Source organism: Cetorhinus maximus, chromosome 4 (genome assembly GCF_964194155.1).
Source record: "Cetorhinus maximus chromosome 4, sCetMax3.hap1.1, whole genome shotgun sequence".
Taxonomy (NCBI): Eukaryota; Metazoa; Chordata; class Chondrichthyes; order Lamniformes; family Cetorhinidae; genus Cetorhinus; species Cetorhinus maximus.
This window is the reverse complement of record NC_135882.1, coordinates 52,412,356-52,426,216: the sequence shown is the minus strand read 5'-3', so window position 1 is coordinate 52,426,216 and position 13,861 is coordinate 52,412,356. Positions and strand designations below refer to the sequence as shown.

At 43.1% G+C, this 13,861-nt stretch overlaps 1 protein-coding gene across 1 annotated transcript; it reads left to right on the top strand.

Annotated features, from left to right (window-relative positions):
• Positions 1-9,037: 9,037 nt before the first annotated feature.
• On the top strand, positions 9,038-11,603 carry aard (alanine and arginine rich domain containing protein). The gene is made up of 2 exons (XM_078539692.1): positions 9,038-9,628; positions 11,199-11,603. Exons 1-2 carry the CDS (start codon positions 9,425-9,427, stop codon positions 11,418-11,420), a joined length of 426 nt encoding a protein of 141 aa, XP_078395818.1. The 5' UTR covers positions 9,038-9,424; the 3' UTR covers positions 11,421-11,603.
• The last annotated feature ends 2,258 nt before the right edge of the window (positions 11,604-13,861 follow it).

The window sequence follows — 13,861 nt, the reverse complement described above, 5'->3', positions numbered from 1 at the left end:
ATAAGGACACCTGCAAGTGAAATATGAAGATGGTGAACATAGACACTGACAACTGGGAGACAATTACCAATGGCCGTGACCTCTGGAAGTTGATTGTTTGAAACAGCATTGGAAGAGGTGAACAAAAACCAAAAGCTCAGCTTGCCAAGAGCCCAGAGAAAACAATGACTAGCAAATTGTGCACCTTCTCAGCCCACTGTCTTCCAATGCAGCAACTGCAGCAGAGAGTGCCATGGCAGAGTGGGCTTCCTGAGACACACCAGGTGATGTTTGACTGAGAGTTGACCACCATGGTGCAAGCCATTGTCTCTTGGGATGGAAGGCTGCCAAGTGTATTTACTTATGTATTGGCCTGACCAGAAATTGTGTTTTGGGAGGTACCATTAGGGCAGATTATGAAGTCTCTTAAATTAACTTGGCAGTGATTATTTTGTCATGATGAACCAGATGCAGCTACCCTTTTTTTCAATACAACCACAGTCTCTCAATGCAAATAGATATGAATTAACAGGCCTGATGCTTGCTCTTCAGTATGGAAATATGCTTCTGCGAGGATTCTGATGAAATATTATCGCCCTGAAATGTTACACCTTCCAGTAGAGCATATCCAGTATTTTCTGATTTGCTTCTGTGAGCTCCTTTGTGTATTTTGAAAGCTTTCTCCTTAGGCAGTCCCTTGGGATCAAAGATGACCTGCTTCCACACTGGCTCAATGGGTTCTGAGATGGCTAATTAGTCCAATACATAATCTGCAGACTCTGCCACATTCTGAAAGTAGTCCTACTTCAAGTCACATTAAGTGCCACTAATTTTTAACACCTAATTTTTTGTGGAAAACCATGACAGCTTGGTTTCTCACCCTTACCAGCTTCAGTGATTGCATTGTTTAGCTGTTAATGATTGTTGTGATAACCATTAAATGTTGTCAGTCACATTGAATGGAAAATTCAAGCAGACAGTAGCTCTGTTGTAAATGGATTTCCTGTCTGATTCCTACCCACAGAACAATAAAGAAATTTCCTCTTGTAATTCAATCTACTAACCATTGCACTAAAAGAACTACTGACTAATTGAAAACTCACCAAAATAACATGAAATAAATACAGGGTTTGATAATTCATTTTATCCTGACTGATTATCCCATGTCACATTTCCTGACAGTGCTGAGGCCTACAAAATCAGGCCTATAGGAACTCTTGGTTCTGCAGGAAAAAAATGCTTAATAAACTTTTGGGCTGATAGTTTGTCTTGCCTTAACAGAAACACCAAAATGATTTAAATAAATTGCAATGGGTCCAGGAACGAATTCCCCATTGTGTTTTGTAGTGGAGTTTCTCATGTGCTGGATGAATGCTGGGAGGTGTCCATACTGGGTGTTGCAAGATTCCAGTACTTAAAGCAAAGTTGCCACACCTTCAAGACTTGGATTTGACCTGCTGTTTTTTAACTTGCCAAGCTGAACTTCAGATGTTTTAATTAGCGGTTTTATTCTTTTTTTGGTTTTTGTTGTTTTTTTCACTATTCAGTGTTCCTTTGTGCACAGCGTTCTTGCTATAGCCAGTTGCCAACAACAGCAGCAAGTACGTGCCCTTCATAGGTTTTCTATTGGGCCTACCAGTGGCTGTCCTGGATTTGAGGTGGGAGAGGGATTTCTGCAGAAGGGGGAGAGGAACAGGCTCTTGCACCTCAGGTATCCGATGGCAACCTGCAAGATTAAAACAAAATCAGAGGCATCGGTCACAATTTTTGAATCCCCATTGGATACAGGAGTGGTGCTGGAGGACTGGAAAGTTTCTAATGTTAAGCCACTATTCAAGGAAATGGAGAGCAATATACAAGGAAGCAGAGGCCTAACATTAGTGGTGGGGAAGTTATTAGGAATCATAATCAAGGGGAAAAAAAAGCTTTTATTTGGAATGGGTTGATCAAAGAGATGCAGCATGTATTTGTTAAAGGCAAACCGTATCAGACTAATTTGAATTCTGTGATGAAGTAACAGAGAAGTTGAACAAGGTAATGCAGAAGATGTTCTGTATATGTGAACTTTTGGAAGGCATTTGACAAAGTGCCCACAGGAGGCTTATCAAGAAGAGGGAAGCCCATGGAATTATGGGGGAAGTGGTAGTATAGGTACAAAATTAACTCAGTGACAGAAAGCAAAATGTGTGGTGGATCGATGGTTTTCAGACTGAGAGGTGGTATGTAGCGGGTTCCACAAGGCTCAGTTTTGGGCCCATTACTCTCTTCAATTTTTATAAATGACCTAGCCTCAGATGTAAGGAGCAGCATTATAAAGTTTACAGATGTTACAAAACTTGGTGAAAAATTATAGGCTTCAGGATGACTTGGGCAGGATGGTGAAATGAGCAGAAGCATGGCAGACAGAATTCAAGTGGAGAAGTGTGAAATGATGCAATATGGGAGGTCTAATATGGAAAGACAACATACTATAAATAGCATGATTTTGCATAGTGTTAATGAGCAGTGAGACCTTGGTTGCCATCTACACAAAACCTTAAATGTGGCAAGGCAAGTGGGCAAGGTATTTAAAAAGCATATGGATTACTTGGGTTTATAAATATAAGGAATAGAATATAAAAGCAAATATATCATACTAGAATTTTATAATATCACTAATTAATCCTTACATGGAGTATGGGCACCATACTTTAGGAAAAATGTAATGGTTTTAGAAAAAAGTATTACCAGGATGTTACCAACAGGGTTGAGAGAATTCCATTATGAAGAGAGTTTGGAAAAATTAGAGCTGTTTGCCTTGGAACAGCGATGGTTAAGTGATAATCTAGTAGACGTTTTAAAGTTGATTGTAAGTTTTGATGGAGTAGATAGAGAAAATGTATTCCCTCTGGTGAGTAAGTCAATAATTAGAGGTCACAGGTTCAGAATCATTGACAAATGATCTAGAGGGAAGATGAGGAGAATTTTTTCACTTGGAGTTTTTGGGATTTGGCCACTCTACCTGCAAAAATGGTAGAAGTTGTTACCTTAAATAATTGTAAAAGGGAACTGGATCAGGTACTTGAAGATGAGGAACTTACAGAATTACAGACAGTAAGTCATGATGTGAGACTACATGGCAGCTCTTTCAAAGAGCCTTCATAGTCTGGGAGGGCCAAATGACCTCTTCTCTGATATAAGTTTCTATAATTTTATCATTCTAGGCTGTTAAGGTATGGCAGAATTTGACTCCACCACAACTATTTGGGTTGAAACGTTCTAAAGGTTGAGTGCTGATCTAATCAAGTTGCTGAAATTGGTAAAGGCATTGGATAGGGTGGAAAAAAATAAATTATTTCCTCTGGTGGGAAAATCCAGCACAAAGGAGGCAGAATCTTAAAATTAGAGCTAGGCCTGAAATCAATGGCAAGGGTTGTCATATTCTCTCCTCCAAAAGTGCTTGCTAAAAAGGTGAAGACAGGATGGGATTTTGCAAACGCCTCCTCCATGCCGAAGTACTCAGCCAACAGTCATTATTCAGGTTTACACAGGAAGAAAGGCTACCTTGGTGAAGTGCTGGGGTCTTTAATCTAAACAAAGGAAACTACAAAGATATGGGGACAAGTTGGCTCGCGTTGCTTGGGAAAATACATTAAAAGCTCTGATGGTAGACAGGCAATGGCTAGCATTTATAGAAGTAATACATAGTTTGCAACTAATTTACATTCCTTTAAGTCGCCAAAAGCCAGCAGGAAAAGTAATCCAACCATGGCTAACAAGAGAAGTTAAAGATTCTATTAGATCAAAGGAAGAGGCTTACAAAGTTACCAAAAAAGTAGTAAGCCTGAGGATTTGGAGCATATTAAAATTCAGCAAAGGAGAACCAAGAAATTGATAAAGAAGGAGAAAATAGAATATGAAAGTAAACTAGCAAGGAACATAAACACAGACTGTAAAAGCTTCTATAAGTATGTAAAAAGGAAAAGGTTAGTAAAGGCAAATACGGGCCCATTACAGGCCGAAAATGTAGAATTTATAATGGGTAATAAGGAAAAAGCAGAGAAACTAAATAAATAATTTGCGTCTGTCTTCACAGAGGAAAATACAAAAAACCTCCCTGAAATATTGGGGAGCCAAGGGGCTAGTGAGATTGAGGACATGAAAGAAATTAATATTAGTAAAAATAGTAGTGCTGGAAAAATTAACGTGACTGAAAAGTGATTGATCCCCTGGACCTTCGACGGGAGGTGGTGGCATAGTGGTATTGTCACTGGACTGGTATTCCAGAGACTCAGGTTAATGCTCTGGGGACCCAAGTTTTAATCTGACCACAGCAGATGGTGAAATTTGAATTCAATAAAAAATCTGGAATTAAAAGTCTGATGGTGACAACAAAACCATTGTCGATTGTTGTAAAAGCCCATTTGGTTCACTAATGTCCTTTAGGGAAGGAAATCTGCTGTCTTTACCTGGCCTGGCCTACATGTGTCTCCAGACCCACAGCAATGTGGTTGACTTTTAAGTGCCCTCTGAACAGGGGCAACTAGGGATGGGCAATAAATGCTGGCCCACATCCCAAAAGCAAATTTAAAAAACTTGATGATCTACATCCCGGAGTGTTATAAGAGGTGACTGTAGAGACAGTAGATTATCATCTTTCAAAATTCTATAGATTCTGTAACAGTGCCTGCAGATTGTCGATTGTTGTAAAAGCCCATTTGGTTCACTAATGTCCTTTAGGGAGGGAAATCTGCCATCCTTACTTGGTCTGGCCTACATGTGACTCCAGACCCACAGCAATGTGGTTGACTCTTAAATGCCCTCTGAACAGGGGCAATTGGGGATGGGTAATATATGCTGGCCTAGCGATGCCCACATCCCATGAATGAATTAAAAAAACGATTGGCAGGTAGGAATTTAAGAACGGAGGGAGAGGGAAAACAAAGAACTTACAGACCTGTTAGCCTGACATCAGTAGTTGGGAAAATGTCAGAACCTATTATAAAGGATGTGATAACTGGGTACTTAGAAAATAATGGTAGGATTGGGCAGAGTCAATATGGATTTATGAAGGGGAAATCATATTTGACAAACCTGTTGGAGTTTTTTTGAGGATGTTACTAGCAGAATATATAAGGGAGAACCAGTGGATGTGGTGTTTTGGATTTTCAGAAGGCTTTCAATAAGGTCCCACACAAGAGATTAGTAAACAAAATTAGAGCAAATGGGATTGGGGGTAATATACTGGCATAAATTGAGAGTAGGGATAGATGGGTCAATCTCAAGTTGGCAGGCTGTGACTAGTGGGGTACCACAAGGATCAGTGCTTTGGCCCCAGCTATTCAAAATCTAAAATCACAATGATTTGGATGTGAAACCAAATGTAATATTTCCAAGTTTACTGATGACACAAAGCTTGTTGGGAATGAGAGTTATGAGGAAGATGCAAAGAGGCTTCAGGAGGTTTTAGACAGGCTAAGTGAATTGTCGATAATATGGCACATGGAGTATAATATGGAAAAATGTGAAGTTAGTACAAGAGTAAGGCAGTCTTGCTGCAATTGTATAGTGCCTTGGTGAGACCATACCTGGAGTATTGTGTGTAGTAAGGAATGATATACTGGCCATAAAGGGAGTGCTATGAAGGTTCACTAGGCTAATCTCTGGGATAGCAGGATTGCCCTAAGAGGAAAGATTGAGGAAACTGGGCCTGTATTCTCTAGAGTTGAGAAGAATGACAGGTATTGTAGTGTACAAAATTCTTACAGGACTTGACAGGGTAGATGCAGGAAGGATGTTTCCCCTGGTTGCGGGGGGATCTAGAACCAGGGGACACAGTCTCAGAATAAGAGATAGGCCATTTACAGCCAAGATAAGGAGGAATTTCTTCAGTCAGAAGCTGGTGAATCTTTGGTAATCTCTACCCAGAAGGCTGTGGAGGCTCAGTCATGATCAAAGCAGAGGTCGATAGATTTCTTGATACCAATGACATCAAGGGATAAGGGGATAATGTGGGAAGATGGCATTGAGATGGAAGATCAGCCATGATTTAATTGAATGGAGGAGCAGGCTCAAGGGGCTGAATGGCCTACTCCTGCTTCTATGTTCCATTGTGCCAGAATGAGCTGCCAGTCTGTGGGACAGAAGGGTAGGATGAAGACTAAAAAGAAAATTGGGAGGGATAAAGCATAATAATTTATGTGAGAACATAATAGGAAGTGAGTTTTTGGTAAAGCAAACTTAATGATGGGTGGTTAGGATTATGAAACCATAATGTAATGCTGACAACCAGACAGTTCATTGGCAGTTCATTAGCAGTGTTAGTGACACTGAAATCATGTTTTTAAACCAGTTTTAAGCTCTTAACCTCAGACCACAATTCACAACAATCAAAATCATACTTTGACTCATCAGTCAAATAACTCAAGTGTTCTAAAAACATTCCACATCTGAATGGTGAACATGTGATCTGATTCCAGGACTACAAATATAAATAAACAATAATCGATTTATTTTTCTATCCCCACCATCTGGGATTACCCCCAGATTAATTACCCCCAGATATAGTGGAAAAAGTAGACACAGCAATGTTTTGTAGAATGTGTTTTTATTATTTTACTAACCCTTTATTAAGAATGGGTACAGTTGCATACCCCAAATCCAACCTAGTTTTCTGAGTGAGGACTGTTAGTCCTGATGACACTGAAATATAATGTTGGGTCTACATTTGCTGGAAGTTTGCACCACACTAATTATAGATTAACAGACTCCATATTATTAATGCCAGGAAATAATAGAGCACAGTACGTGAATTATGCCATTATTTGAACTGCAACCATAATTTGCTGGTATGTCTTTGCCAGTTCACTGATAGCCTCCCCGAAGCCAATAAAAGCCCATGCTCACATCCTCCATTGCAGTCAGTGGTCAACAGCAATTTACTGCATTTATCTCATTATTTTCTGCAGCCACTCAGACTAAAAACTAATAGCATGGATGACTTGGTATTGTCTGGCAGATCAACAAAGTCACCACTGAAATTAGGAGCCCTACCCCAGAAGTGTGGAAACTGTTCTCAGAATTTTCTTTTCCTTATTATCTCAGTTTGTCTTTTCTTCCTACTTTTGCCACGTAGTGTCCTGTTAGTGCCCGAAGACTATTCATTTCGAGACTCTCACTTTCTTTTGTGTGTAAGCAAGCTAAAAGCTTTGGAGTGCCTCATACACGAGGCATTCCCTGTTCTTGACTATCATGGATCATGTGAATGCAGGGCAGAGGAAGTAGACATGTTTACCTGAAGGACCATGGCCAGAAATGGAACCAATCTCACTACCACCTCTTCATAAACACAATCAAAACTGCGTCCTCCACCCCACGGCCAGAGTGTGTACAGGAAATGAATGTCACTTGAAGCACTGTAAGAGGAGCTGTGTGCACACAGATTGAACTTCACCAAGAACGCAAGTGGCAATTCAACTGTGCAGATGTGCCATTGGAGTGCTTAAAGCAAGCTTTTGATGCCTGAACATGGGTGGGGCGGGGGACAGAGGGGGTGGTGAGATGGTTGGCACGGTATGTCCCTGCTGAAGAGTGTAGTGGTCTTTTGCACACAGAAGGGAGGACTCACTCTTCAGTTACACGCAAGACAGTAGAAATTCATCTTGGGCAGTGGTGCAGAACAGATGGTATCTGATCAGCCGCACCTTCTGCTCAATGCCTGATGTTTAAGGGCAGTCAATTGAATGAAATATCAAGCAGTGCATTATAAGGGGCAGGCGTCACTGCTCGAGATGAATTTTGACCCCCAAAATGTATGTGGAACTAAACGGATCCAACCCCTAAAGTCCCTGAAAGCATTGGTAGAAGCCTCTCAAAGCAGGGCACTGTGGGGGCCAGAAGGCAAATGGTGGCAAAGGTGCTTGGACAATGAAACCACTCCCCCTCCCCAAGCACTCCCCTCCTCCCCAGCACAAGCCCTTCCCTCTCCCCCATCCAAAGTTCTCCCCTTCCCAGTCCATGCCCTCTCCCCCTCCCAGGCCCTCTCTTCCTGCCCCACCCCAAGCCCTCTCCTCCTTATCAATCAAAGCTCTCTTCCCCTCCTCACCCAAAGGCCTCTGCTCCTCCCACACCCCAAGCCCTCTCCCCTACGCCAAACCCTTTCCTCCTTCCCCACCCCAAGTCCTCCCCCATCCCAAACCCACTCCCCTCCCCCATCCCAAACCCACTCCCCTCCCCCACCCCGAATGGAGGTGAACCAGGAAGTCTGGGGTTTTTTTTTCCCCGTGGAATGATTCCTCGGCCTAACGCAAACACAAAGAAAGGACAGGCAAGATTTCAACAACTGAACTTTTATTCAGCACAACACCAGGCAGCAGATAACATCAGAGTAGGAGCAGGGCGGGGGGAACAAAGCAGGGACCTCTCATTAAAATCCAGCAGAGTGAAAGCAGTGGGGAAAACGGCGAGGAATGCAGTGGATTCCTTTGTTGTGTAAATGAGATAAGAACATTGTTCCCGGGCTGAGCTGGCACACGCTAGTGGCAGAGCCCAGTTTCTATTCTCTGGGTTCCTCTGCCTGTGCGCATCAGTGACTGACTAAAGATTAACAGCAGCAAAGCGGGGCTGGGCTGGGCTGGGCTCACCCTTACCGCAGAGACACAAAAACAAATCAAGAAACAGTCACTCAAACAGCAGCACTCAAGTCACAAAGCACTTTCACCAAACACCGCTCTGTATCTGAACCCAGGAGCTTGCCCTCCCCCCAGCAACAGGATATAGTCCCCAAACTCTCCAATGCTATCGCGCTGAGACTGTAACGTTTCTGTGGATTAGATGCAGACTGGATCTGTGATGATGTTACTCGCTCAGTAATTCCCAATCACAGTTGACATCTGCTGTAGCTACTGGTGTCTGTGTCTATTGATGGGGAGCAGTAGGAACTAGAAGTGAGTGGGTGGGGGTGGGGGTGCGACCTTGTCTCTCTCTCCCAGATGCCTGTTCATTGTCATGTATTCCCATTCGCCGGGGAGGAGACGAGCCCACTCTCTCCCTCCTTCCCCCGCCCCCTCTCTCTCGATTTGAACCTGCCAACTTTGTTTTCTTTGGGTGAGTGCAGCCGGCCATCTCGGCGGCGAGCACAATAGGCTTTGTCCCCCTCCCACCCCCTCCTCTCTCCCCTCGGACCTTTCCATAGTAACGATCACAAAGCCGGTTGGTACAGTGGGACGAAATAAAAAGCTTTCCCTCCCTCCCAGGTGCCAACCCGACTGCTCTTATCACAGTTACTGAGGTCAGAGCTGAGGCTCAACAATCTTGGCACGGGAGGGAACTCCGGAGAGACTCCAATACAATGCTGCATGTGGCCGCTTCATCCCTTCACCGGACCGGGAAGCTCCCTCTTTAGAGACTCGCCGCAGTTGTGCATGGCCAGACCTGGGGAGAGCCTCCGCCTGCCGCTCTGTGCAAGATGAGCAGTGACAGCCAGTACGAGGACAGTGTATCCAGCATGGTGCTGGAGAACATCAAGCACAGGCTCCTGAGCGCCTTCAGGGGAGCCCCGGCTCCCTGTGACCATCCCGGCTCCTGCACTCTGAGCAGGAACCCTCGAGCCGACGAGGAGCTCCGCAGAGCCAAAATCGACGGGGCCATCACTTGGCTCCGAACGGAACTGGTGAGGCAAAGCTCCAAAATCCTTTAACCCTCAACTCCTTCCCCGGACGGCGACTCGAATTCCCTTCCAGTCAGTCCCTCAGTCTTGCAGGTGGCCAGGGCTGTGCCACTTACTTGTGGTGCCCCCGTTACCAGACTCCACTGGAGATTTACCAACTGCTGAGGAGCAGGGCAAACAAACAAGGGCAAGTTCGCCTCTCCAGCCCAGTGGCCACCTCCTCCTGTTCCGCAGTCATATTGGACTCGAAACGTTAACTCACTTTCTCTCTCCGCAGGTGCAGCCAGACCTGCTGTGTTTTCCCAGCATTTTCTGTTTTTATGTCACCCACTTTTGTACTAGCTACCAAGAATCTGAACAATTAGCTTCCTGCAATTTTCCTAAATGCACAGTTTCCTTTTCCCTCCAACGGGGATGAATCACATTCCTTGGTCACATTATCCAAAAGCAATGCCCATTTTCATATGTACCCTCCTGGCAGCCAGCTCTCTCAATAACACCTCTCTGGATCGTTCCTCTAAATTGTCATGCTGCTTGTGCGATATCCAGTATTGGATGAGCAGAAATTTATCCAACTAAATATTGGAAAGACTAAAGCTATTGTCTTCAAACCCCAGCACAAACTCCGTTCCCTTGCCTGGACTCCATCCCTCCACCTGGCAGCTGTCTTCAGAGGCTGAACCTTGGTGTTATATTTGACCGGAAGACGAGCCTCTGAGTACATGTCCGCACCATCGCTATGATCACCTATTTCCATCTCCGTTAGTACGGTCTGGCTCTAACCCTGCCTTAACTCATCTGCTGCCGAAACTCTCATCCCTTTTTTAACATCTAGACTCAACTATTCCAATACATTCCTGGCCAGCCTCCCACACTCTGTCCTCCATGAGCTTGCGATCATCTAAAACTCTGGTGCCCTTGTCCCATTCACACATCGCCCCTGTGCTCTCTGAATCCTAGTTAAGCAACCCCTCGATTTTAAAATTCTGATCTTTGTTTTCAAGTTAATCCATGGCCCTCCCCTCCCTACCTCTGTGACCTTCTCCAGCCCCCTCAATCCTCTGATATATCTACACTGCTCCAATTCTGGTTTCTTGAGCATGCCCGATTTTAATCAGTCCATCATTGGCGGCTGTGTCGTTAACTGCCAAGGCCCAAGCTCTGGAATCGCCCTCCCTCCAAACTGCTCCACTCTCCTCCATTAAGATGATCCTCAAAATCCACCCCTTTCATCAAGCTTTTGGTCACCTGCTTGAATATCTCTAATTATCGGTTTCAAACTTTGTTTGATAAGGCCTTGGGAGGTTTTACTACATTGAAGTGATATCAATGCAAGTTATTGTGACTTGCCTGAGTGGTGATTTGGGGCAAGTGTAGATGGGGACTGGTGTTTATGGGGTTTAGCGATCGAGGCTAATGATGAGCGTGATAATGTTGTGATTTTTCAAACAAGATTCAAAGTAAAGGGACGCTCCAAATAGACTTAATGTGGGGGGAGCCAAAGCTTTTAAGTATCAATAGCTCCGAATATGCAAATTGTCAGCAGAGGCTGTCTCATCTCTTTGATTTTCAGTTGGAGATGAGATCCCAGGATCGGGAGCTCGCCAAAACCTTGCTGGAGTTAAACAGTGAAATTCAAAAGCTAAGGCGTGAACATGAGTTGTCCAAGAATTCGGGTGGCAGATCTTCCCCAGATACCCGGGACCTTGAACTTCAAACTTCTGGGCAACAAGACAAGGAAGTAGCGCGGGAAATGCTCCACCCTAAGAGCAGAAAGAAAACTGATTTAATGTAGAGTTCATGGCCTGAGTTAAGTGTTTCACCCGAAGTTAACACTATACACTGTCTGGGTCAGAGAACAAGGTTATGAAAATCCAACAGTACGGTTGGACTTTGCTTCATTCATAGTTGCTTGAGTTGTGTTAATGTTGTAACTCATATAAAAAAGTCTGGTCGAATTAAAGTACTTTCATAGATTACTTCTGTAGTTTTGCAAATGTATCACAGACGTTTGACGTTGTGAGCCTGCATGGACCTAACCAGACAAAATGGGAAACGTCAGTGTCATTTGCATCCTGTAAACTCAATGTCAGTCTGGCACATGTTGCATGTATATATATTGTGTTGCTATATCTGTCCTGCAGGATAGTTTTTAACAAGAGTGGAGCCAAGTCCATTAACAAAGTGTATAGTGCAAATCTGCCACTGTTGGAGGCAGTGTACAGCCACAACATTATTTTCAGAAGGCACTACTGTCTGTGCTACTTGTGTCAACTCAATGCAGCATCGACTTAGGTGTCAGAGGTGGAAGGAAAATTGTCTGCGTTCAAGATTGGGCAGCGCCCTTCACTTTACTGTTTTACTGTGAAGGAACTGGTACTAAAAAGTGAAAAGTGCGAAATGAGAAAGAACAGCGTACACTCAGTAGAAACTACCGTTTTATTTCAGATTACCTGTCCCATCTTACCCCCTGCCTGTAGTTAGTCCTTTATGCTGCACTTTTGGTACTTGGGTCATGCTTATGGATGCTGAAACAATAACAAATGTATCTATCTGTAGAAATCTTATATCTGCATACACTTCCTGTAACAGCTTCCATTATAGATTCCAGTGTCTGAGTTTATAATGGAAACTTCTCACACTGTAATGACACTCCTCAAGATGTTACAACACTACTGCTGTACTAGGCCTAGACTCGAATACAATGTCAGGGGAGATCAATTAGTATATCACTAAGAACCTTGGGCATGATTCATGCTCTATTGTAATCTCCTATATAAACATCTCCAAAGAGAATAACAATTTAAACATGTCAGCATTTAACTATTCCATTTACCTGTGATAATTATCTGACTGTCTTAAGGTAGCGGTAGTAGATTGGAAGTCTGTTTTATACAGATTTTATTATGACCAGGTGAGAGGGGGGTGAACTCGCTCCCCTCTATTCAAATTCCTAGATTGGTCACAACAAAGGTTTAAGTTTTTTTTCACAAGGATAGGCTTTTTCCAAATCAGAATGTATTTAACTATTTAAGTTATGAACAATAAGGAGTCAATCAAACAAGATTTTCTTGAGTTAAAGAAAGAGCAAATTTATTAACCACTAACCCCAAGAAAAATAATAAAAATAGGACATCAAACATTTGACCTTCATGCAGTCATTCGGACACACACACACATATATACACACATACACACACACACATACACACATGCTCATATACATACACATAAATACACATACATGCACGCACATACGCACACACACATACACCCACACATACATACACATGCTCAGAAATGGGGGAAATTATAATGGGGAACAAAAGAAATGGCAGAAGAATTGAACACATACTTTGGTTCTGTCTTCACAAAAGAGGACACAAATAGTTTCCCAGAAATGTTAGGGAATCAAGGGCCTAGTGAGAGGAAGGACTTGAAGAAAATCAGAATTGGTAAAAAAATGGTGCTAGAGAAATTAATGGGGTTAAAGGTTGAAAAATTCCCAGGGCCTGATAATCTACATCCCAGAGTACTAAAGGAAGTGGCCCTGGAAATATTGGATGCATTGGTGGTCATCTTCCAAAATTCTATAGACTCTGGAGTAGTTCCTACAGACTGGAGGGTGGCAAATGTAACCCTATTATTTAAAAAGGAGGGAGACAAAATACAGAGAATTACAGACCAGTTAGCCTAACATCAGTAATTGGGAAAATGCTAGTGTATTATAAAAGACGTGGTAACAGGACACTTGGAAAGCATTAATGGGATTAGACAAAGTCAGCATGGGTTTATGAAAGGGAAACCGTGCTTAACTAATCTACTGGAGTTTTTTGAAGATGTAACTAGTAGAATAGATAAGGGAGAACAGTGGATGTGTATTTGGATTTCAAGAAGGCTTTTGATAAGGTCCCATATAAGAGGCTACTGGACAAAATTAAAGCACATGGGATTGGGGGTAATATACTGGCATGGATTGAGAATTGGTTGACAGACCGGAAACAGAGAGTGGGAATAAATGGGTCTTTTTCCGGGTGGCAGGTGGTGACTAGTGGCGTACCGCAGGGATCAATGCTTGGGCCTCAGCTATTCATGATATATATAAATGACTTGGATGAGTGAACCAAATGCAATATTTCCAAGTTTGCTGATGATACAAAACTGGACGAGGTTATGAGTTGTGAGGAGGATGCAAGGAGGCTTCAGGGCAATTCAGACAAGTTCTGTGTTTGGATA

Excerpts from the sequence above, each read along its gene's own strand:
- aard (XM_078539692.1), top strand. The coding sequence starts at position 9,425 with ATGAGCAGTGACAGCCAGTACGAGGACAGTGTATCCAGCATGGTGCTG. Across the intron at positions 9,629-11,198 it reads CTTGGCTCCGAACGGAACTG|TTGGAGATGAGATCCCAGGA; the intron begins GTGAGGCAAAGC and ends TTTGATTTTCAG.